Source organism: Tenrec ecaudatus, chromosome 1 (genome assembly GCF_050624435.1).
Source record: "Tenrec ecaudatus isolate mTenEca1 chromosome 1, mTenEca1.hap1, whole genome shotgun sequence".
NCBI lineage: Eukaryota > Metazoa > Chordata > Mammalia > Afrosoricida > Tenrecidae > Tenrec > Tenrec ecaudatus.
The window spans coordinates 103,167,524-103,193,113 of NC_134530.1; the positions used below are offsets into that span (position 1 = coordinate 103,167,524).

Sequence of the window (25,590 nt, forward strand, 5' to 3'; positions counted from 1 at the left end):
GAATCTTGGCTCATAGCAGAAAATACCAGAAAGATGTTTACTTGTGTTTCATTGACTATTAAAAAGGCGCTTGACTGTGTGGACCATAATAAACTGTGGATAACCTTGAGAACAATGGTATTCCAGGGCATCTCATTGTGAACTTGTGCATGGATCAAGAGGCACTTGTGCAAACAGAACAATGGCATACTACATGTGTTACGATCAGGAAAGGTGGGTTATATCATCTCACCACAGTTGTTTGCAGAGCAAAGCATCAGAACAGTTGGCATGTATGACAAAGAATGTGGCACCAGAATTGGAGGAAGGCTTATTAACAACCTGCTACATGCAGATGACACAATCTCCTCAGCTGAAAGTGAGGAAGAATGGAAGCACTTGCTGATGTAGCTCAAGGATTGTAGCCTTTAGTATATGTTACGACTCCATGTAAGGAAGACCAAAATCCTCACAACTGGACATACAGCTAACACAATCATGATAAATGGAGAAAACGTTGAAGTTTTCGAGATTCTGTCTTCTTGAATTCACAATCAATACTCATGTGAGCAGCAGTCAAGAGAGTAAAAGGTATGTAACATTGGGTATATTTGCTGCACAAGACCATTTTAGAGTTTTGAAAAGCAAGGATGTTACTTTGAGGACTAAGGTGTGCCTGACTCAAAAAAGGAAGACTGAAGGAAGAAGAATTGGTGTATTTGACTTGTGGTGCTGGAGAAGAATATTGAAAGTACCATGGACTGCTAAAAGGACAAACTGACCCATCTTGGAAGAAGTAGGGTTGGGAATCCAGGATGATTAAGCCTGGGTCTTACATACTTTGGATATCTTGTTAGAAGACACTAGTTGCAGGATGAGGATATCATGTTTGCTAAGACAGAAGGGTAGCAAAAAAGAGGAAGGCCCTCAACGAGCTGGACTGACACTGGCCGCACCAAGGGGCTCAGGCACAGGAATGATTGTTAGGATGGCACTGGGCCGTGCGGTGTGTTTCATTCTGTTTTGCATAAGGTCACTATGGGTTGAAGCCAACTCAATAACAACTAACAAACAACATTCTTCTGATTAGCAAATATTGTATGATACCAAGAATGTGAAGACCTGGAAACACTTAGACAGTTTGTTAGTAGAAAAATTTGGTAAATCAATTTCACCACTTTTGATAACGTTTCCAGATAGGTAGAAAAGGTATACACCTCAGGATCCACTCACCTATTGCTGTGTCAACCTGTTCTGGGTTTGGTGCTGCTGTGACTGATGCTAGAAGCTATGCCACCAATATTTCACATACCAGCAGGGTCGCCTACGGTAACAGGTGTCAGTGGCGCTCCAAACTAGAAACAGACTAGGAAAAGGAATATACGGTCCACTTCTCAGGGACTAGACTCCCAAACCGTATGAATAGCAACGTAACACTTTTTTTTATATAATGCTAGAGGATGTTTCTTCTCCTTTTGACTCAGGACCTGTAAAGCTTTGCTCCTGCCACGTCATTAAAGTAGACTTTACTTTGAGAAGGAGACTGTTTGAAAGTCATACTCTGGCATGAAAGGTCCATCTTCTGGTATTATATCATGCAGTGTTCCACTGCCATGAGGAAGGTTCTCAGGGGGCACCTGTTTCTGTTGGTACTGCTGTTAGGTGCCATAGAGCCACGTCCTTCTCCTGGCTCTGGAAGACCCACTGAGCCTGTTCAGCCAAGGGTAACCCTGCTGGAGTTAAAACGGCACAGCTTGCACCCTCTCGGTAATGCGCCAGCTAAACATACCATGACTAACAAATGCGCTGCAGCGTAATCAGATTCCATGTATAATTCCTTTATGAGATAATATCAGATATTAAAGCCAGTCAGAATTTCACCACTGATTTAACTCAGGCTACAATGCCCTGATTGACACAATTTCACATATTTTCACTCATTTTGTTCTTTTGTTTTCAAGTCGCATATTATTTTATGTTTGTTTTTGTCTGCTTCTAAAATCCATTTAGTCTGCTCAAGGTTTGTTATTTACTCTGCTGGATTGTCTCCCTCATATTTTACTTAGATTGGCTTCTTATCATTGTTTGAATTTTGGCTTAAAGAGTACCTTCACAAAGAATTTTTCTCTGGCCACCTTTCTCAATACAAGTGCTCGATTATTACTTCTATAAGTGAATCTACTCCACCACTCGTCTGTAAACTTGTCATACCATGGTGGCGGAGGTGTTACTCTGGTGCTGCATTCAATGTCATTGGACTTTAAATACCAGCAGACACTCAAGGTGAACAGGTTTAAGCAAAAGTCTGGACTTAGAACAGACTATGAATAAAGAATAGGCTGTCTCTTTCTCAGGAATTAGCTACTGAAAATCATACAAATAGCAGCATAACATTGTCATATAGTGAATAGCTCATAAATAGCAGTAGAAAATTGTCAGATATAGTACTGGGTGATAAGTCACTTAGGTAAGAAGGCTGCCTTCTCAATGTAGAGTCAACCACAGATATGTGGACAGAGTAAGGCCTTTGGTGCCTATTTTGTTAATGGGGAAAACTCATCATGAGAACAAACAGTGGAAAATATTTATGAATAATCAGAATTTGTAATGTATGAAGTAAAATTATACAAAAATGGAAAGTCATCAAAAATAGATAAAATGCATAAAGCTCGATCTTATAGACATTAGTGAGCTAAAATCGACTGGTATTGACCAATTTGAATCAGAGCATCATATGGTTTACTATTCTGGGAAACGCAAAAGGAAAGATACTACATTAATGTACAAAAGCTCTAACTTAAATATGAGGCTGTCTGTGATATAATAGTGTCTATATGATTACAAGAAACTTTGTTAACACAGATATTACTCAAATTAGGCCAAGCACTGAAACTGTGGCTGTTGTCAGACACCTTCAAGTCGGCTGCAATTCATGGTGACCCCGTGTACAACAGGGAAGAAAACAACCACTGCCTGGTCCTGCACCAGCTTCAAAAGTGCCCTCATATTTGAGCCCATTGTTGAAGCCATTGAGTCAAGCTATCTAGTCAAAGGCCTTTCTCTTTTTCACTGTCACTGTACTGTAGCAATCATGATGGGTCCTTTACCTAGGACTGTTCTTCCCTGCTAACATGTCCACAGTACATGAGATAAAGCTTCTACCATCCTTGCTTCTAAGGAGAATCAGGTCTCTTTTCTTCCAAGGTGATAGATTTCTTTGTTCTTTCAACAATCGATGGTACTTTCAATATGCCTCACTAGCACTGCAATTCGAATGTATCAATTTTTCCTAGGTCTTCCTTATTCAATGTCCACCTTTCACTTGCATATGAGGCTAATGAAATTACCATGGTCTTTGCTATTACAGATCATTGTAAAGTAGATTATGGTCGATATGCTTACAGCCATAGAGTGGAGGCCAACTCACAGCATCCCCAGAGGACAGGGTAGGACTGCCTTGTGAACTGCTAGACTGTAACTGTTTCAGAGAGTAGAAAGCCTGGTCTTTCACCTGAGGAGCAGCTGGTGGTTTCCAACTGCTGACCTTATAGATTAGTGCTCAACTCATAATCACTAGGCCAGTAGGGCTCCATAAAAGATTTAAAATGTAGCATGTTACTTGACCTACTTTTGATCCAGTCTAAAAGTTGTTTCATTAAAGAAAAGTAAAGGGGAATACACATAGAGTAAGCTTCCAGTGAATCCCCTCTGATCACAGACCAGCATGTAGAATGCACTAGAAAGGGGATTATTGTAACAGTAGTTACATTAAAATTAAAAACTTGATCATTTGATATCCCATGACTCATTTTAAAGTTGTTCTCATTTTTAAAATTTTCCACTTTATTTTTGACTGACATGTTCCCATTTAATTTTGTTACTATTGCTAGTTTTATTTATTTATTGTTTTTACATATGATGCTCTACATAGGAAATGCAGGATACATAAACCTGCAGAGACAGTCATTGAATTAATAGTTCCTTGGAGGTATGGCAGGGGAGCTAAGGACAATGAGTACAAGAAAGAAACATATTCTAAAATGCATTCTGATTATGATTGTACGAGTCTTATTCATATGATCAACCTATTGAATTGTATGGTATATGACAACAAAACAGTTTTTTTTTAAAAGAGAAAATTCTTTGACTTGGGTAAGACGCACCTTAGTACTCAAAGTAATATCTTTGCTTTCAAGACATTAAAGAGTATTTTACAGCTGATTTACCCAATATAATGCATCATTTGATCTACTCAGTTCTTCCATGAGTATTGATTGTGGATTCAAGCAAAACAAAATCCTTGACAATTTCCGTTTTTACTCCATTTATAATGATGCTACTTATTGGTCTAGTTGTGAGTATTTTGGTTTTCTTTACACTTAGTTATACTCCTTACTGAAGGCTACAATTCTTGATCTTCATCAACAAGTATTTCAAATCTTCATTTTATGCAAGCAAGATTTTGTCTTCTGTTAATAAGCCTTCCTCCAATCCTAATTCCCAAACCCTACATATATTGCAGATTCGACAATACAGAACAACTATGGTGCGAACTTGCAGCCCTGATACACACCTTTCTGAGTTTTAAGCCACTAAATCTAGTGAGAAAGAAATTGAAGAATCCTTCCAACTGCTTCAGTCTGAAATTGATCAAGCATGCAGTAAAGACATATTGATTATTATTGGTGATTATAATGAAAATATTAGAAACAAAGAAGAAAAGATAGTAGTTGGAAAATATGGCCCTTCGTGGAAGAATCAAAACTGGAGATCATATGACATAATTTTGCGAGACCAATGACTTGTTCATAACAAATAACTTTTTTCAACAACGCATGTGGGCTTCTCCAAAAAGAATACACAGAAATCTAAGTGTGAAGAGAGTATGGAAAAAATACATCAGCAGCAGCTAAAACCAGGCCAGGGGGAAACTATGGAAGAGAATATCAATTGTTCGTATTTTTCAAGTTGAAGTTGAAGGAAAATTAAAACAAGTCCACAAAAGCTAAAATATAATATTGACTATATCACACCTGAATTTTGAGAATATTTCAAAAATGGATTTGCTCTTTGAAAAATAATGACAGATACCTGATGAGCTGTGAGATGACATCACTAATATCATACTTGAGCAAAGCAAATGTTCATTAGTAAGGCAGGACAGAAAGAAGCATCAAAGGGGATGTCAGAGGAGTCTTTGAAACTTGCCAATTAACTTGGAGTACCTAAAACAGGTGGCATAAATGATGAAGTAATATAGCTGAACCAAACACTTTTAAAGGGAAGCTAGATAAGATGAATAAAAGTATTAAATGAAATGTACAAAAACCCGAATAAAGGAAAGCCAAAACGGAAGGACATAGCATATCTTAATCTGAAAGAGTTGAAGACATAATTTAAATCTTGGGTTACAATACTGAAAGTTTCGATAGGCAAAATAAAGTTCAAAACAAAGAAGATGTCACAGTAGTTAGAGGCTATGGTCTTGGTGATAGAACAAATCTGGAAATTGCATAATAAAATTTGGCAAGACCAATGACCTATTCATAGCAAATACCATTTTTTTTCAACAACAAAATAGCAATTATAAACATGGTTCTCTCTGGACGGAATACACAGAAATCAAATTGACCACATCTGTGGGAAGCAATGATGGAGCAGCTCAATAGTAGCAGCTAAAACCAGGCCAGAGGCTGACTGTGGAGCAGATAATCAACTGCTTAGATGTAAGTTCAGGTGAAGCTAACTAAAATTAAACCAAGTCCATGAGAAGCAAAATAAGACTTTGAATGCTTTCACAAATATCCCAAAACTGATTAGACACACTGAACACCGGTGGCAGAACTGTTGAGGAGCAGTGGGACGACATTAAGAAAATCCTTCAGGAAGAAAGCAAAAGATAATTAAAAAGACCAGAAAGGGGATGTCCAGTTGCCTACAGATGGATATCCCCTTACAGAAGGGTCACAGGGAGGAGACGAGATAGTCAGGGTGCGGTGCAGCAATGATGAAACATACAACTCTCCTCTAGTTCCTAAATGCTTCCTCCCCACCCTCTATCACGATCCAAATTCTACCTTACCAATCTGGCTAGACCAGAGGATGTACACTGGTACAGATAGAAACTATAAGACAGGGAATCCAGGGCATATAGTCCCTTCAGGACCAGTGCTGAGAATAGTGATACTGGGAGGGTGGAGGGAGGGTGGGATGGAAAGGGGGAACCGATTACAAGGACCTAAATATAACCTCCTCCCTGGGGGATGGACAAAGAAAAATGGGTGAGGGGAGAAATCAGACAGTGTAAGATATGACAAAATAATAATAATTTATAAATTATCAAGGGCTCATGAGGGAAAGGGGAGCGGGGAGGGAGGGGGAAATGAAGAGCTGATACCAAGGGCTCAAGCAGAAAGCAAATGTTTTGAGAATGATGAGGGCAATAAATGTACAAATGTGCTTGACACAGGGATGTATGTATGGATTATAATAAAAGTTGTAAGAGCTCCCTATAAAATGATTTTTTAAAAAGACAGGGAAAAAAGAAAAGATGAAAATGAAAGTCAGAAACCTGTTTATAATAGAGTTGCTAAGGCAAATGGAAGAAATTATTAGAGTTAAACAGAAAATGCTATGGGTAGCTATAGAAGACAATCTCAACTATTATAATTCAATGTACAGTCCTAGTGTTAGAACATTAAACAGGAAGAACATGCTCAGCATAACTTAAACGGAAAGAAATCAAGAAAGAATTCAAGCCTCAAGTTGAAACATTGCAAAATTCTGTGAGCAAAATACTGAGTGATGCAGGAAAGAATCCGCAGAGTCACTGTACCCAAAAGAACCAGTTAACATACAACCATTTCAGGAAGTAGCATAGCACCAAGAAACAATGGTACAGAAGGACAAAGGTTCAAGTTGCACTGAAAGCATTAGAAAAATAAGTCTTTAAGAATTCAAGGTATAACAGTTGAAGTGTTTCAACAAGCTGATGACAGGCTGGAAGTACTTACTTGTCTGTGCCAGGAAATTCGGAAGACAGTTCATAGCTAACTGACTGGACAAGATCCATATTTGTACCCATCCCAAAGAAAGGTGACCCAACTGAATGCTCAAATTATAAACAATCTTTGAAATTACATGCAATAATTTTTACTGAAGATAATCCAAGAGGGATTGCAGCAGTACATTGACAGGCCATATTCACAATTCAGAAGAATCCCTTGAAACAGGAGATATATATATATCATTGCTGATGTCACATAGATCAAACAATACCATTAATAGCACCTCCGTGTCTGCTGAATATCATTGAACAAAGTTCTATGTCCATCAGGGAACTGGAGAAATTCATGTTGGATTCAGAAAATATGGAACAGAGGATATCATTGTTCAACTGAGATGGAACTTGGCAGAAAGCAGAGAATTCCAGAGAGATGTTTCATTGGGATTTGGCTTTGGTTTACTTGTGTGCAAGTCCTTGGACTGTGTGGATCACGAGAAACTAGTGATAGCATGAAGAACGAGCATTCAAACACTTCACTGTCTTCCTGTTGAAGTTTTTGAACAGAAAAAAGGGAATGTTGCATGTTTGAGAAAAAAAGCAGGGGGGATATATTTGTCAGGGTTATATCCGTATATTATACTTTCTCAATGTATATGCTGAGAAAATAATTGGAGAAGCTAGACTACATGAAGAGCTCAATATCATGGTTGAAGGAAGGCGTATTCACTACGGTGACATAGAGATGACATATCCTTGCTTGCATTGCCGTGATGCTGCAAGTTGTATAACTGGTATCTTAACACATACGAGCAGGGTCGCCCAGGTGACCAGGTTTCAGCACAGCTGAAAACACTAAACGCAGGCTCTGAGAAGGAATAGGCTGTCCACGTCAGAAAACCAACCTCTGAAAACTTTATGTATCGCATTGAAACTTTGCCAGATACTGACAACCCCGTGGATGGCTCTGGAGCATTGTCAGATCTAGCGGCAGAAGATGAGACCCTCAGACTGGAAAGCACTCAAAATATGACTGAGGAAGAGCTACTTTCTCAAAATAGAGTTGGTCATATTGACATGGGTGTAGTAAAGCCTCTTGGGACCTTCATTGCTGATGGGACACGATTAAAAATTAAAAGAAAAAGCGGAACCCATATACTAATAATCAGAAGTCGGAAAGCATGAAGTATAAATCTAAGATCATTGTGATGTCATCAAAAATTAAGTGTATGCATAAACATCAACATTCTAGGCATTAGTGAGCTTACATGAACTGTTATTGGCCATTTTAAAATGGTAAATATTATGACTTTCCATGTTGGGACTCAATCAATCCAGAGGAATGGCTTTGTAATAGTCAAAAAGAACTATTCAAGATCAATCATAAAGGCCGGTGCGGTCTGTGTTAAGATAATATCTGGCTGCATACAAAGAATTCCAAACTAAAGATAGTCATGATGAAATTGAAGAATTTTACCAATATCTTCAATTTCAAATGCATCAAGCCTTCAATCAAGATGAATTGATAATTATTAGTAATTGGAAAATACCGTATGAAAGAACCAAAGAGATTGCATGATAGAATTTTGCAAGACCAATGACTTGTTCATAGCAAATACTTTATTTCAAAAACACAAATGGTGACTATACACATCCACTTCTACAGAAGGAATCCTAAGAAATCCAATTGATTACATTTGCTAGAAGACTTAATGAAGAGGCTCAATACCAGCACAGAGAATGACTATGAAAAAGACCATGAAATTGCTCATATGTGAATTCTGGTTGAAGTAGAAGAAAACTAAACAAGTTGAGCCAGAATATGATCTTCAGTCTATCCCACGTGAATTTCCAGAACATTTAAAAAACTGATTTTATACATTGAACAAATGATAAGATGAGCTATAGGATAACATGAAAAACATCTTTCATGAGGAAGCAAAATATCACTAAAAAGATAGGAAAGAAAAGCTCAAACTGAATATCAAGAGGTACTCTAAAACTTCCTCTTAATCTTCTAGTAATGGAAGAAATAGTAAAGGATAAAACCAGAAGATTTCAGAGATAGGGAGGTGGAGGGGATTTGGAGAGCAAACAAGGAATCTGGGAAGAGAGAAGGGAGCCTGGACCTTGATTGTGTTTAAAAGCAATTTAACCATGGAGGTATATGATTTGTGAATACTATATCAAGAAAACCACTTTTAAAAAAGAATGTTAATATAATATGAAACATGCAGCCCATGTCATTGAACAATATATATAGAAATTGTTTAATTGGAACCTAATTTGCTATGTAAACTCTCTCCAAAACACAATAAAATACATTTAAAAAAGAATATTTCAAAGAGCAGCTAGAGAAGACAAAAATCAAATACTTTAATTAAATATACACAGTCCTACAGTTAGAAAACAAAAAAGGAAGACCATGCCCAATATTATACTGAAAGAACTCAAGAAAAAACTCAAGCCTTGAGTTGCAATAATGAAAGATTATGTGGGTGTGGTAGTTACATAATCCGTTGTCAACTTGAGACTGAAGAGTGAAAGTGTGGAGTTTGCCTGTCAATCAGGCACACTTTGATGACCTCATTTGGGGTCGCTAAGGAGATAAATAGCTCATTGGAAGCAGGATACTCACTCACTCCCTGTGAGACATTACTGACGACAACGAGCCTGTTGGACCCACACTGATGCAGCCAGAGCCCTGGAGCTGGAGGAACCAGGTGGAGACCCACACCAGTGCTGAGATGCTTACACTACCACTGGATCCACAGTACTTTCTACCCACTGGCCTGTGACCACTCTGCATTCAGCATCATTACATGTGTTTCGTGAGTCTGAAGAGGAATTTATACATTGGTATCGGACATTTGGGCTAATATTGGACTTACGGACTTGATTTGGACTCGGCTGGAATGTTTTCTCGATATTCAATTGCTCTTTTATATAAAACTCTTTCTTATACACATGAGTATCTATGAATTTGTTTCTAGTCAACCCATACTAACACAATGGGGAAAATATTGAATGGTTAAGAAAGTATCAAAAGTAGATGGAAAGGATTCAGAGTCATTGTACCAAAAAAGACTAGATGACATTCCACCATTTCCAGAGGTAGCATAGGAAAGGACAAATGGTGCAGAGGGAAAGGTCCAAGCTGCACTGGAAGAATACCAACGGAAATGTCTAACTAGCTGATGAAGCACTGGACGTACTTACTCACTGATACCAAGAAATTTGGAAAATAGCTACTTAGCTAACTGAGTGGAAGAGATCCGTATTTGTGTCCTTTTCAAAGAAAGGTGAGCTAACAATGTCCAAATAATAGAAAAGTCTCATTAGATCATATGCAAATAAAATTTTGCTGAAATCATCCAATCATGGTTGCAGCAGTACATTGACTGGGAGCTACCAGGCGTACACGCCAAATTCAGCAGAGGACTTGTAACAAGGGATATCATTGCTGATGTCACATGGATCTGAGCTAAAAGCAGAGAGTACCAACAAGATGTTTGTGCCTTAATGACTATGCCAACACATCGGACAGCGAGGATCATAACAAGCTATGGAGAGTCCTGGGAAGAATGGGAATACCAGAACATTTCATTGTGTTCATGGGAAACTTTTACATGGATCAAGAGGCAACTGTGTGATTAGAATCAGAGAATACTTTGTGGTTCAAAATCAGGAATGGTGTGATTCAGGGTTGTTTAATTTCATCATACTTATCCACTCTCTGTGCTGAGAAAAATATGAGAGAAGCTACATGCTACAAAGAATGCTGCCTCAAGATTGGAGAAATTCTTATTAACAATCTGCAAGATCAGATGATACAATCTTCCTTGCTAAAAGTGAAAAGATCCCAAAGCATTTGATTTTGAAGATCAAGGATTGCAGCCTTAAGAAGTCTCCAATAAGGATGATAACCCAATGTTAAGAAGACAAAAATCTTCACAGCTGGGCCAATAAATAACCTCATGATAAATGGAGAAACGATTGAAGTTGTCAAGGATTTCATCTTGTTTTGATCCACAATGAAAGCACATGGAAGCAGCAGTCAGGAGATCAAATGATACAATGTATTGGGTATATCTGCTATGCGAGGTTTAAGAATGTTGAAAAGCAAGGATGTTCCTTGTAAGGCTAAGGGGCCCTGAATCCAAGCCATGATTATTGGCTTTTCCATGCATGCCCTCATATGCATGTAGAAGTTGGATATTGAAAAAGGAAGACTGAAGCAGAATAGATGCATATGAATTGTGGTGGTGTCGTCAAAGAATATTGAAAAGGACCACGGACTGCCAAAGGTATCAATTCATCTGTCTTGAAAGAAGTATATCCAGAATTTTCCTTAGAGGTAAACATGGGGCGACTTTGTGTCAAGTATTTTCAGTGTGCTTTCAGGAGACACCAGTCTTTGGAGAGGACGTCATCCCAGGTCAAGTAGAGAGAGGGTCAATGAAAACATGGAAGGCCCTCAGCAAGATGGATTGACAGTGGTTGCAACAGTGGGCTCAAGCATAGAAATATTTGTGAACATAGTGCAGGCACAGGCAGTGTTTTGTTCTGCTGTAAACAGGGTAGGCATGACTTGGAACTGACTCAATGGCACCTAAAAACAATAAACAGCTTACTTCAACCTAGCCACCGACACTCTTTTTCAAGAATGTTTGACACTGTCTGACACTGGGGCTTGTATCTGACAGGTTCTTCTGAGATTACATCACACTAATTCCTCCACTTCACTTGCTTTCTGCATGCCCAATGTTCTTCAGCAACAATGAATTGTCTTTATTTCACACTCAACAAAATTTAAATGATAACATGAAAATGAGTATATAAAATATGTATGCTTTATATATACTTAAACATGTATATACATATGTGTAAAACTGCCACTTTCCCAAATGTGTTCTCTGAATAAATAACAGTATTAACTCTTGAGAAGAATAAAACAAGTGGTTTATAACTAGAGCCTGCAGTGTATTCAATGCCTACATCCCAATGAAATCTTCAATAAAGACTTTTTAAAAATAAACCAAACTACATGGTATGATAGATCAAATTCTAAGTTTCATATTAAAACATCTTGTTTAAATGTTCTCTTTTGTGTGCCATACATTTGCTTCTGACTCAGAGGGACCATTCGGACAGAGTCTACTGATCATTGAGTTTCTATAGCTTTTAGCTGTATGTAAACCGACTCACACACCTCTCTCCCAGAGAGCAGCTCGTGGTATTAGACCACTGACCTTTGACTAGCAGTCCAGAGGTTTACCACTACAGCAGCCAGGGCACTGTGACTTCTAGATCACTCACTGTGATCTATGGCTTAGAACAGAAGATGGCAAGACTTCCCCTCCTCTACTTTGGTCAGGTTGCCAGGAGAGAACAGTCCCTAGACAAAGGGCTGGTGAAGTAGAAGAAAGGGGAAAGAGGAAGGGGCTCTGCAAAATTGGATTGACACAGTGGTTGTTAACAATGGGCTCAAATGTAACAATTGTGAGGAAGGGGCAGGACCGCCCAGTGTTTCATTCCATTGTAAACAGAGTCACCAAGCATAGGATACGGATATAATGGAGCCTAGTAAGAATGAAGGCATTGTTCTGTAAACCTCTTTATAAGCTAGGGAGTCCTACAAAGAAAAACACATTGCTATCAATAGTCTGGCCTTACTGATCCAAGTTTTTAGAGGTTATAAATCTTTATGGATGCGATTGCCTCATTTTCTCTTGCTGAACAGTTGGCTGGAAGGTTCAACCCCCATTCCTTTGGTTGGCAGTCAAGACTTCAGTCACTGTGCCACCAGTGTTCCTTCTCAACACGAGAAATGCCCTGACCACCACCTTCCCAAAACAGACTTCATAAGGCTGACTTTTCCCGAAGGATATTACTAAAAGTTCTAGCAGACTCTGCAATATGCAAAAGCATGGCAGAGAAGCAACCAAAATACCGCAACTGTTGGGTGCCTGCTTGCAGGCTACAACCTTAATGATATCAAGATGTATAAGGTTTTACATCTTGGTAATAAAATGAGCACTGCTCTCTAGTCTTAGTGTCTTCAGTGATGCAAGGAAAGGCACAAAACAAACACTCCAAAGTCAAGGTTCTGGAGACAATGCATATTTTAAATATGCAACTTCTATATCTCCCTCAGAGGCTGGGGGCAGTTAGTTCCAAAGGATCCTAAGGAGAAACCACTGGCAAGAGGTCTCATAGGAAACGAATTGTTCCTGGCGGAAGCAAACCATCACTTAGAGAAGACAGATGGCTTTTTGAGACAAACTTGGAAGCTTGGCTGTAGTCTCCCGAGGATCGGACCTAGCAATTTTGCCGCCCAACTTGAACCACTCACCGGGTCCACTGGGCTGCAAAACTAGAGTTGGGAGCAAGAGTCCAGGACCAGGCACAATCCTCTAAGTCACTAGGTGGCCATCAGCTTTTGAAGCCGTTGCTATAGAAACAAAACCTACCTCGGTGTTAACCCCATGGCTTTCCGAGAGGCCACCCAGACGCGCCAGGGGCGTGGTTGTCGGGGTGACGCACTGAGGGGGCGGGGCGCAGCCAGTACGTAACCCGGAAATGGGTGGCACCGCACGGCGCATGCGCTCCTGGCAAGGGGCGGGGCCATTGGGCCGCCAAGGCCTGCTGGCGTACTGAACTATGGCGGCCGCCAGGGTCCCGCCAGCCGCAGCTGTGCGCGAAGCCACTCTGCGGAAGTTAGAGAGGTTCTCGGCGCTGAGAGGTACCGCGGGCGGCCCGGAGCGCTCTCGGGCAGCAGAGGGAGGCTGCTTGTGCTGCAGGAGAGTCGCTGGACCGTCCCTTCCCGCTTCCCCAACTGCGGCCGCGGCCGCCGGGCCTTGTCTATTCTTCCAGTGCCTCCCCTATTTGCCCTAGCGTTACCTTTCCTGATCCTAGTTGTGGCTTCTTCCCATAGCGCTACAGATGTCAAAATGGAACAAAGTAGTAGGAAGGAGGGAAGGAACACTAACCACAGCCGCACAGTGACCGAGTAGGAAAAATGTCCACAGGAGTCTTGCCTGTGTTTAGCTCATTTGCAAAAGAAAAATACTTTGAGTCAATTTCAAAGCGCCGAGGCATATTGTTTTAACTCTTACAAATAAATGTAATCCTTACCTTACCTGATCCCACATCTTAAACGTCTGTAAGATCGGGCTTCACAGACTCAAGAAATGGCTGAAAAATAAAAGGAAGTTTGGCATCAAGAAAATGAGGGGGAAAAAAATCCAAAGTACATTTATTCATCTGGTTTATCAATAAACAGGGAACAACAGTCTGCCTTTTAATGAGTTCATCGGAATTTTTCTGTTAATTGAGAATGCTATCATAATCTAATAGCCTTTGAATTTGCATGGTTCAAGATAGGGTAAGAGCAAGAGTGCTTAGATTTACAAAGGCAACATTTAAGGAAAGAATCCTTGGGTGGGATCTTTCTTAACCAACAAGCATTAAATAGCCCTGATGTGTGCAAATTGGTTTTCAAATAAATTTCATGATTTTTTCCCACTGCCCTCTCATAAGAATTTCAGCAGCAGTCTTTGGTAAATCAAAGTACCTTCCTTAATCCAGACATTGCCTCTTTCAGAATTTCTAAAAGTGTTTAGAACATGAAGAGGATCTAGTCATCTAAAGGAGGAGAGGAAAATGTGTGGACAGCCTGCATTAGAACTATTTAGGTGACACAGAACTCTTGCCTTTGAGCTGGCTCTAGCCTGTGTGTGTAAGAGTCCTCTCTTCCATAGGCTTGGGATCACTTATGGAAGTAGATTGTTGTTGGTCCCCCTACCAACCTTTCTTACCTTTCTTAGCAACAAGCTCCAGCCATTTTCACAACCCCCTCTGATCAGCCTTGTTGCCACCAGGTCAACTCTGACTGCTGGAAGCCCTTGGGAGTTTCAAGGATGTGCCCTTCAGAGACTGACCGCCAGGCCCATCTCACTAGCAGACTTTCGGGGGAGTCCAACTCTTGGGCTAATAACTGAGTGTTGAACCATTTGCATCACCCAGTGACTGCTTGATTATAATGACTGACCACCAATTAGTACCTTCTCTCCCAAACAGAAGGTAGATCTGTTATGTTGAGCCCCAACTGGGTTTTATTCCTTAGTCTTTTGGGAGAAAGAATTTGACCAAGACACACAGCAGTGCAGCAAATCATAAGTTTTATTTAAAGTCAAAGCACTGAGGTTCAGTAAAGCACAGGAAAGTTTAGTACACTTGAGCACCTGCAAGCCAGTAGCTCAGGAGAAAGGTCTGGTTGGTGTATCTGCTTTTTATAGTCACCGCTCCCTGTTTCCACACCCTATGAGTTCAATTCTTTGGAGTTGTTTTGCTGGTCATTTCCTAGATATTATTCGTCCAGCTCTTTTGAGGCTTTTCTAGTCAATTTCCAAATATTATCTGCCTAGATTTTGGGGGAGGTAGTTTTACCATTCAATTTATATTCTGTTTCATGTTTTCCTCAACCAGCGGTCACCCTGGCTCTAAACCTAACAGATCTGTGATGACAGTAAATGTTCTGTTTTTCCCTTCTAAATTGGGAAAAAGTTTAAAGCTGAGAATTCTAAATATGTTCATAATTTTTTTTCTTTTTTTGAATAGGCAAACCTGTGGCACCTGGAGAATTCTGGGACATTGTTGCAATAACAGCCGCTGATGAAAAACAGAAATGTGCTTACAAGCAGCAGCTAACAGAAAAACTGAAAAGGGGAGAATTACCCCTTGGAGTTCAATATCATGTTTTTGTTGATCCCACTGGAGCCAAAATTGGTATACATTTTATGGTCTGCTCTTTAACAAATGCTGGGAATAAGAATCATTGAAGAACAACTTTTCTGTGCTTTAAAGAAAATACCAAACGATGTTATCTTTCCGTACATACCCTGCACTAATACCTTTCCGTTTAAATTCAATCAACTCTTTAGAGAGATGAAAGGATGTAACAACCCTGTTTCACACTGAGTGGAGGCAAAACCTTCTATGGTATTATTTAAAAGACAATTTTATTACTTTTAGTGACACGCAGATGGGGAAGATTCCTTTGGACTCTATCATTAGGATTCTCAGAGTTTCTCTTCATCGTAGTGTCTTAAGAAATGTTCATGAAGCCAGCAAGGCAAAAACATATATACATGCACTCTTGGGCCTACAACGTGCAGTGCAGAATAGCTCAGTCTGGTGGCTTATGTATTAGACAATATTCACATAAAGCCACCAGTTAAGGTGTCCCTTGCCCTTCCACTTCAAATAAGATATTTGACATATTCCTAGAGGGAATTTTTTATATACTGCATAAACTGGACTCCTTGATAAAGGACATACTGAATTATTGTACATTGGGGTTGTAATTATGCAACATTATTGTAATCCTCATAATTACGGACTCCATACTTTTATTATTCTCATCATATGGGGTGGAGGTGGTGTAGGGAGGGGAATACAGAACATGAAGTTGAATAACTTAACCAAATAACTAGATTTTAGAAAACTTCTTTTTGGAAATAATTCTAACTTGAATATATGATTATGGTAAAATTGTTTAAATAACTTTTGTGATTTGCAATGCCATATGACTTTTGTTTGCAGTCTCTAGTGTTGCAGATTGGTTAAGTTACCATTGTTTCAGTTAATATTCTCATGATAATTGTAGTTCATTTATTACTGAGGACTTATTTCTGGGTTTCATTGTTAATTGCTTATTTTCAGCGAAATGTACACTTACTGTTCTTCCTTTGCCAATAGCTTTACAGTCTTTTCACCTAGTGAATGGTAGTCAGAAGTCATGTCCTTGAAGTTCTAATTTTTAATTTACCATAATTATGAAGTTGTAGTAGGTATCTATGAAATAAAGTATATTTTCTAACTTTATTTTTAAGGAAATGGAGGCTCGACACTTTGTGCCCTTCAGTGTTTGGAAAAGCTATATGGCGATAAATGGGATTCCTTTACCATCTTATTAATTCACTCTGGTAAAATTATTCTTTACTAATTTACTTTTTTTTTCTTCAGTGTTTCATCACTGATACCCTGGAGTGTTTCTTTTCCCCTTCTTTAGCCTTTTATGTTGTTCTGCTTTGAAAACAAATATGTCACGCTTTTCTTCATATGGTTAGGTTTTACGCAGCATGTTATTTGAAAAATTTAAATGTCCTTAAAGTTGCAGATCAAATACACTTTGAAATTTTTAATGGAGTCTCTTCTGGTGTATATATATATATAGAAGTTATTTTCCTGGAACAGAGCCTATTAAAGTACAACCATTTCTTAGGCAAGTTTCAGAGAGCATTGTTTAAGAGGTTGGCTTACCTCTGATGGTCAGACTTTAATAAAACTTCCTGCCTTGTATTTTTTTGTCTTATTATTGGTGCCCCAAAGGTCTAACCCATAACATAAAGTTTTAAAAAATGAAAATGTGGCGACAAAAAATAAATTTAACAAGTATGGATGGGGGAAAACATACATACAGAGAGCATTTTATAACCAAAAAATTTGGAAAAGCTTGCTCTCAGAATTAAGAATAGTCTATTTGTTTATTTTCCCTAACCCTAACCCAATAATAGTCTCTTTAGTTAAATAAATGTAGTTGTATAAATATTTGGTTATATGAAACTTTCTGTTTTTTTGCAACATACTGGGAAGTCTCATGAAATTTTTTCCTTGACTGACATAGATTTTGAGAACCACTCATTGACTTGGCTTCCAAGTCACTTTCTAATTCTTACCATTACCTTTTTACAGAGCACTCATTCTTGATAAGGCCAGTGTCAAACTAAAGTGTTGCAGTTCTGTACTCAGACCCACCAGAAATGTGAAGCAGCTAAAATTGGATACCACTATCGACTAGTTCTTCAACAAAGAATGTTATTCATAGTTTTTCTCTGTTGAATAATATATATCAAGGTTTTTTATATAAGAGATTAAGTAAAAAATTGCCTTAAAATCATAGAAGACTGTAGTAAACAAACAGATTAAAGGTAAAGCTATTGTTTCTCCTCAGACCCTCTATCCAGGTATATGCATTTCTAACAGCAATGTTTCCATCTCTGGAAACCTTCCTCAAATAATTCTGCACTTTTCGAGTTTATACCAAGACATTTTTGACATCCTCAAATTATGTTTCTTTTAAATGTTCGTTTAAGTTTGAAGAACAAACGATGTGTGAAGGGGAAAAATCCGCCCCATAGCATGGATGGAGTAAGTTTCCAAATGAGATTCTGATAAGACAGCCCTCATAACCTCAAGGGATGAATGGGCACATTGTTTTCATGGAAAAATTCCACGGTGCAGCTTCCTTGGCTTTTTTTTTTTTTAATCAGTGCAGATTTAAAATTTCTTCAGAGTAAGTCTCAATGGTTATACTAGGCCCTTTGGGGTGGTAGTGGGCGGGGGAGTCAAGATAGGACCCTTTGAATTCTGAACAATGGTCTCCATAACGTTCTGAGCTGATCTCCCTGCCTGAGTTTAACTGGTTCCTCAGATCCAGTCAGAAGCCTTTATTTGTATTGGATCACGTTTTGAAGGCATTCTAGGACAAGTGAATTATTGAAAACTTGTCTAGCCATCCACTGATCAAAGAGACATGTTGAAGCATGGCTTGTTTGGAATAAGTCTGACCATGTATGAACGAGAACCCTAGTAGTGATACTTTCTTGAATTACTCTCGTTCTATCGATCTGAAACATGGTAAGTTAGTTGTTTTCCCACGTTTAATGATTTGAAAATTGAAATTTAGTGGAAAATTGTTTATCCAAAGGTAAGCAACTGAAATGTGGTGAAATTGAATTTTAATTCATTTTTGTGTGACCCTTTTTAGTATGTCATGCTGCTTCTCACTATAATTGCCTTAAAATGTATAAAGTATATAATATATTAAGGAGAAAACATTTCAAAAATTGATAAGTTAGGATCAATGTACAGGAGGGAACATTTACATTTGAAACAAGCATAAATTTAAAAGGTTTTAACACTGTATGTGGAAAATGGTTATCACCGTATATACTCAAGTCTAAGCCGACCTGAATATCAGCAGAGGCACCTAATTTTACCACAGAAACTCGGCTTATACACAAGTATATGTGGTACATTTTTTGATGAATTACTCGTTCTTTTAACAATTTTCCCACTCTGAAGGTAGATCCTAATTCAGGAGCTTAAACAGCATGAAGATGTTTGAAATTTAAACACTAGATAATCTAACACTAACCCATGGTCTTTTTTATAAGTTATATATTTGATTTTAAACAATTACAAACTATACAGTACATTGCAATTGTTTCCTAATCTAGAAGAACCAAATCATTTAGAAGAATTGCATTTTAAATTTATAATCTGGAATTCATTATTCTCTCCTGAATTATATTGTACTCATTATCTTTAAAGATAACTTGAATTATAACTGATTATTTTGAATTATAGCTGATGCCTCTGAGGTTTTAAATTTTTATGAACAATAATAAATTTTTAAACAATTATTTGTTTGTTTAATTTTATAGGTGGCTACAGTCAGCGCCTTCCTAATGCAAGTGCTCTGGGAAAAATTTTCACCGCTCTGCCTCTTGGTAACCCCATTTATCATATGTTAGACTTAAAACTAGCCATGTACATTGATTTTCCCTCACATATGAACCCTGGAATTCTGGTTACCTGTGCAGATGATATTGAACTTTATAGTCTTGGAGAATCTGAGTGTATTAGCTTTGACAAGCCTGGATTTACTGCCTTAGCTCATCCGTCTAGTTTGACGGTAGGTACAACCCATGGCGTATTTGTCTTAGAACCTTGTGATCATTCAGAATACAGAGACCTTGAGTACAGGTGTTGCTATCGTTTCCTTCATAAGCCCAGTATAGAAAAGATGCACCAGTGTAATGCTGTGTGTAGAGCCAGACCATTTCCCAAGCAGGACTTTGCTGAAGATAACACTCCTTTAAAATTAGACACTGAATATGTCTACACAGACAGCGTATTTTATATGGATCATAAATCTATGAAAAAGTTACTTCTATTTTATGAAAATTTAGGCACATTAAACTGTGAGATAGATGCATATGGAGACTTTCTTCAGGCTTTGGGACCTGGAGCAACCATGGAGTACACTAGAAACACATCAAACGTCACTAAAGAAGAGTCAGAGTTGATAGAGATGAGACAGAGAATATTTCATCTTCTTAAGGGAACATCACTGAATGTTGTTGTTCTTAATAACTCCAAGTTTTATCACATTGGAACAACTGAAGAGTACTTGTTTCATTTGACATCAGACAGCAATTTAAAGGCAGAGCTTGGCTTGCAGTTCATAGCCTCTAGCATCTTTCCAGCAGTATCAGAGTACTTTGAAAAAACACCCTGTATTATTCAAAGTATATTAGATTCGGGATGTTCGGTGGCACCTGGCTCAGTCGTGGAGTATTCTAGATTGGAACCTGATGTTTCAGTTGGAGAGAACTGCATTATTAGTGGTTCTTACATCACAACAAATACTGCCGTGCCTGCATATTCTTTTGTGTGCTCTTTAAGTTTAAAGATAAATAAACACTTGAGTTATTCAAGTATGGTATTTGGAGTGCGAGACAACTTGAAGAAGACTGTCAAAACACTGTCAGATATACAGTTCCTTCACTTCTTTGGAGTCTCTTTCCTGTCCTGCTTAGATCTTTGGAATCTTAGAGCTACCAAGGAACTGTTCTCTGGAAACGGGACATGTTTAAGCTTATGGACTGCTCGCATTTTCCCAGTCTGTTGTTCTTTGAGTGATTCAGTTACAACATCCTTAAAGATGTTAAGTGCTGTAAAAAACAAGTCTGCCTTCAACCTGAGGAGTTATGAACTGTTGTCTATTGAAGACATGCTTGGCTGTAAAGATGTAGAAGACATGGTAGCTTATAGAGAACAAATTTTTATAGACATTAATTTAAAGGAAAAGTCAGATTTAGAGACATCTTAAAGAGAGCTTCAGAGAGTTTGTGAGAAAGTGGAAGTAAAAGACAATGCATTGTTTCCACAAACTTCATGAGGGGCCCGTGTGTAATGTGCCTACGTTTAATTGAACAGAGTTGCCAGTTAAAAAATAGTCCACTGAATTGAACTAATGAAACTTATTTTAAAACTATTACAATATTAATAAATAACACTAGTTACAAAAATATATAGATAAGCCATTTTTTAGGAATATTTCAAGATAATGTGTTCATAGTAGTGTTAAATAAAAATTTCTAGAAATTCTTTTAGTTTAACCATCTTCTTTTGGCCTCTCTAATAATGTTCTTAGTGTCTATCTGTAATTTTCATCTGAAATGTAGCCCGATTTAGAGGAACTAATAAAAATAGCACATATAGGGCCTTCAGAATACTATAGGAATACATGTTAGGAACAAATCCACACGAGAAAAAAATTCACTTAAGTCAATGCTTAATCTGAATATTTTAATAGATAGATACAAGGAGTCTTGAAATCAATGTTAAATTTTTTGTTTGTCATATCTATTTGTCTTATCAATCATGTGAAATGAGAGTATATGTGTTATTTTTCGCTTATAAAGTTGAACACGATCTTATACAAGAGGTTTCAAAAAGTTTGTGATCAAATAGAATTAAAAGATTACCTTTTCCATGAATTTCTTGAAGCCCTCTTACTTTTCTTAGTAATTTTCTTTAAACTTCTATTCATGGGAATACACATTCATATGCATAGTTGTTTCTGTGTGGAAGGTAGGCATAATTCCAAGGATAATTGAGAGTTACTGATAATCACTTACCGTATATGTTCAAGTATAAGCTGACCCGAATATCAGCCGAGGCACCTAATTTTACCACAACAACTCCATGAAAAATGTGCTGAAGAAACTCAACTTTTGCACAAGTATATACAGTAACTTCATTTTGGCCATTACACTCATTCTCTCTAAGTGGTCCTGTTAATATTACTGCTAAATTGTCAGATGGACTGATTTTAGTTTTTGTTTCTGTGGTTTATACCCATTCTATTGATGATGAGGAGGAATAACATGCGATGAACACTTAGCAAAAAAGAGCCTTTAGAAGAGAAAGATAATCCACAGGTGATTAACTGCTACAAGAAATACAAGTTGACTGGAACCCCGAGTTACGTGTTTCTATTCTGTGTAAGCGCATATGTGAAATGCCTTCCTATCAAACTCCAACACTTCAAAGAGACACGATTTGTCAATGTTTAGTGTTTTAAATTAATATGGATAAATGGAAATGAAAACAAATTCTTAATGCATATGTAAATCTTTATTTTGTGTAAATAATCATGAAAATACTGTTTGGTAAGACAGAAGTTACATGCCTGTGGGCCTTAATTATGGTATTTATATGGAATTTTTCTTTTGTTTGTTTTTCACTGAAGAGAACATAAAAATAGACAGGAGTTATTGTTTGATATTTATTGATCACTGATTTACACAGCTTTTAGAGGGATGTCATGTATTTGTCCTTCAGTACATACTCAGTACTGCCCTTCACCTCATCTAAAACACTACTTACGTGATTAACCATTAAGAAAATTACTGACAATAAAATGGGATTTGATGCTTTCCTTATTTGGGATTTTTATATTTAATGTAAAGCTTTTATATGTGTCTTGATGCAAATTCTTGTCATTCTGATATATGTATATGTATAGATATATAAACTATGCAAAATTAAATCCTAAAATGTAGTTAAGACATTTCTAAAAATTCATATTCAGAGCAAAACTCTTGAATACTCAAAAGTTGTTGATATGCATGTGTTTCTGCCCAATAACACCTTCTATTCTCCAAAAGTATTTGTAAGGCTATGTTTTTTAAGAATGATCCACCAGGCTACTATCTGGATGTTCCTCCAAGGTGCAGACACCTGTTCTGAAAGTTTGGGTTCTGATACTTCACTGTTAAACAAAAACCCAGTTCGTTCTCTCTCTCTCTCTCTCTCTCTCTCTCTCTCTCTCTCTCTCTCTCTCTCTCTCTCTCTTTCTGTCTTTCTCTCTTTTTCCATTTCATCAAAAGACCCCAGAGGCTTCTGTTAAAAGTCAGAAGTTTCTGAAAAATTAATATTCAATAATTTAATCATAAGCCTGCATGGGCTGCATTAATTCTAGTTGATTTAAAAATGCCAGTAAGGATATGTTAGTGCCTCTTCATTGCTTGTTGTTTAGTGCTACCACACACGTCAATAACAGTGTGCGTGACCGTCACATGCATAGCCATGATGACGTCCATGTAGGAGCAGACAGTAACAACAAATTGCCTGTTGGCTCCTAGGAAATGTTAGGTGCCACTGGGTCTACTCCAACTCAGCAGCCCTACGTTCAAGTGCATGACTAGGCAGAGTGCCAGGCCACTCCGTGCTGACCCATCCTCGTAGCAGTTCTCATGTTCGAGCGTTGTTACAGCCACCATGTCAGCACCGCTTGGCCAAGGGCTTCCTTGTTTTTCTTCCCCTCTGTTTTAGCAAGCATGATTTCTTTTTCCAGGAACTGGTGTTTCTTGATAATGTGTCAAAAATATGTGAGAGGATGTATTGCCATTTTTGTTCCCAAGGCATTATTATTTTGACAGTCCATGGTACTTTTCAATATTCTTCACCAGCCTGCGTGTGTGAGACAGGGTTCACTAGAGAAACAAAACCAGAACACTTATGATGATAGATAGATAGATAGATAGATAGATAGATAGATAGATAGATAGATAGATAGATAGATAGATGCAGCATGAAGGAGTATAACAGCTAAAAGGTCCACACAACAGTACAGAGAGCTCATTTCAACTCACTTCGTGGAGTAGTTATATATTAGGAGTCCTTCAACTCAGGAGGGCTGCTGGGTCCAAGATCAAGGAAGCAGACAGCTGAGTCTTCCCTCGGTTAATGCAGGTAGTCGCCACAGGGAGCAAACAGCAGTATGAGTCACTACCAGCAGCGTAGGAGCTTAGCGAAGCAGGCCCAGATGGGATATAGAACGCAAGCAATGCAAGACAACAGGATCCACCAGCCTCAAGCTCAAGCGATGTACACACCAGCAGCAGCATGATGAAGCAGGTCTTGAAGGAATCTCAAGCTCTAGCCACAGGATCCACAATTTGGCTGTCCCACAGATTATGTAGCTCACAAGGCAGAGAACCAGCTAAAGCAGCTGCAAGCTTCTCAGATCATCAGAGAGCAAAAGAGAGGGGTGGGCTGAGCCATTTATCTCATTGCCCTACATTCAAACGGACCCATAGATCCCACATGTTCCTATTCGCCAGGTTGGCATAATAAACCTACCTATCACACCACCAAAATTAAAATTCATTGATTCTTTGATCTTCCTCATTCAATTACTAACTTTCATGTACTTACGAGGCAATGGAAAATGCCATGGTGTGGGTGGGTTAGGTGCCTTAGTTCTAAGAGTAACATCCTGGCTTTTCAGCACTTGAAAGAGGTTTTGTGTGTCAGTTTTACCCAATGTAATGTGTTGTCTGTTTATTGACTGCTGCTTCCATGGACATTGATTGTGGATACAACCAAGAAGAAATCTTTGAGAACTTCAGTTTTTTGTCTTTCTGGAACTGCTGATTGTTGGCCAGTTGTGAAAACACTGGTTGATTTACTTTGGGTTGCAAACCACACTGAAAGCTGCAGTCCTAAATCTTCATTAGCAGGTGCTTCAAATCCTCAATTTCAGCAAGCAAGATTGCATCATCTGCATAATACAGGTTTTTAATAAGCTCTCCTCCAATCTTAGCACTGCATTCATATAATTCATCTTCTGTAATTATTTGATAATTGTCAAATATTATCAGTTGTCTTTTTCTTCAGTGATATTAAAATATGGAAGGGATAAAAGGTGGATTCAATACCTAGATGTATCATATTAAACATTTTAAAAATGATAAAAATAAATCACTCTGAAATTCTAACTTAGAATATCATTTACATAGTGATAGGGGAAAACAATATTTTTGTTAAGTGGTTACCTTTTCCTCAGCAAATTTATTTAGCCTTCCAATACAAAGAAATTATAATCCCACTTCTATCCCTTTGAGGCCAACTCAATGACCCTTTGGTTTTCAGGGATATAAATATTTGTGAGATTCTTAGAAAGATTCCTTTCGCCTATGGAGCTGTTGGTAAGTGGACTGCTGACTGATTCAGACCAACATGTCACCCACTGTGCCACAAGGGCTCCTTAAGATTTTATAGGTGGTTTTAATTTAATTCTAAAAGCACAAAATAATTATATCCTGGTTACAGGGATTATTGGACTGTGATCATCAAGGTCAGTAATCCACAACCACCAGCTGCTGCCACGGACAATGAAGGGGCTTCCCAGTCCTGTCATGAGTTAGAGTCTCTGAAACAAACTTTCTGCCCTATAAGGTCACTATGAGTTGTCATCAACTCAGTGGTCGTGATTTGGCTTTTGGTTTATTGACTAATATATTAGAGAACTGGGGGTTCAGGCACATGCTCACTAATAGTCCCTGTTATCAGACTCCTTTTGGTTCATTGTTGACATTGTATCTAAAGATGTTCATACCTAGAATACTATTGCTAATTCATGTAAGTGATTGAAACTAATAGCTAATGTTTCCTCCTGGGCTGGT

General features: G+C 38.2%; 2 protein-coding genes across 2 annotated transcripts in view; one reads left to right on the forward strand and one right to left on the reverse strand.

Moving 5' to 3' along the window:
- LRRIQ3 (leucine rich repeats and IQ motif containing 3) overlaps positions 1-13,518 on the reverse strand; it is a 210,910-nt gene extending 197,392 nt beyond the window's left edge. Inside the window, exon 1 of the mRNA XM_075540081.1 lies at positions 13,456-13,518. The gene's annotated coding sequence lies outside the window, so the exon portion shown is untranslated. The remainder of the gene's footprint in view (positions 1-13,455) is intronic.
- Positions 13,519-13,602: 84 nt separating this feature from the next.
- Positions 13,603-24,819, forward strand: FPGT (fucose-1-phosphate guanylyltransferase). The gene is made up of 4 exons (XM_075557328.1): positions 13,603-13,727; positions 15,605-15,772; positions 16,879-16,971; positions 19,495-24,819. Exons 1-4 carry the CDS (start codon positions 13,646-13,648, stop codon positions 20,943-20,945), a joined length of 1,794 nt encoding a protein of 597 aa, XP_075413443.1. The 5' UTR covers positions 13,603-13,645; the 3' UTR covers positions 20,946-24,819.
- Positions 24,820-25,590: the final 771 nt, after the last annotated feature.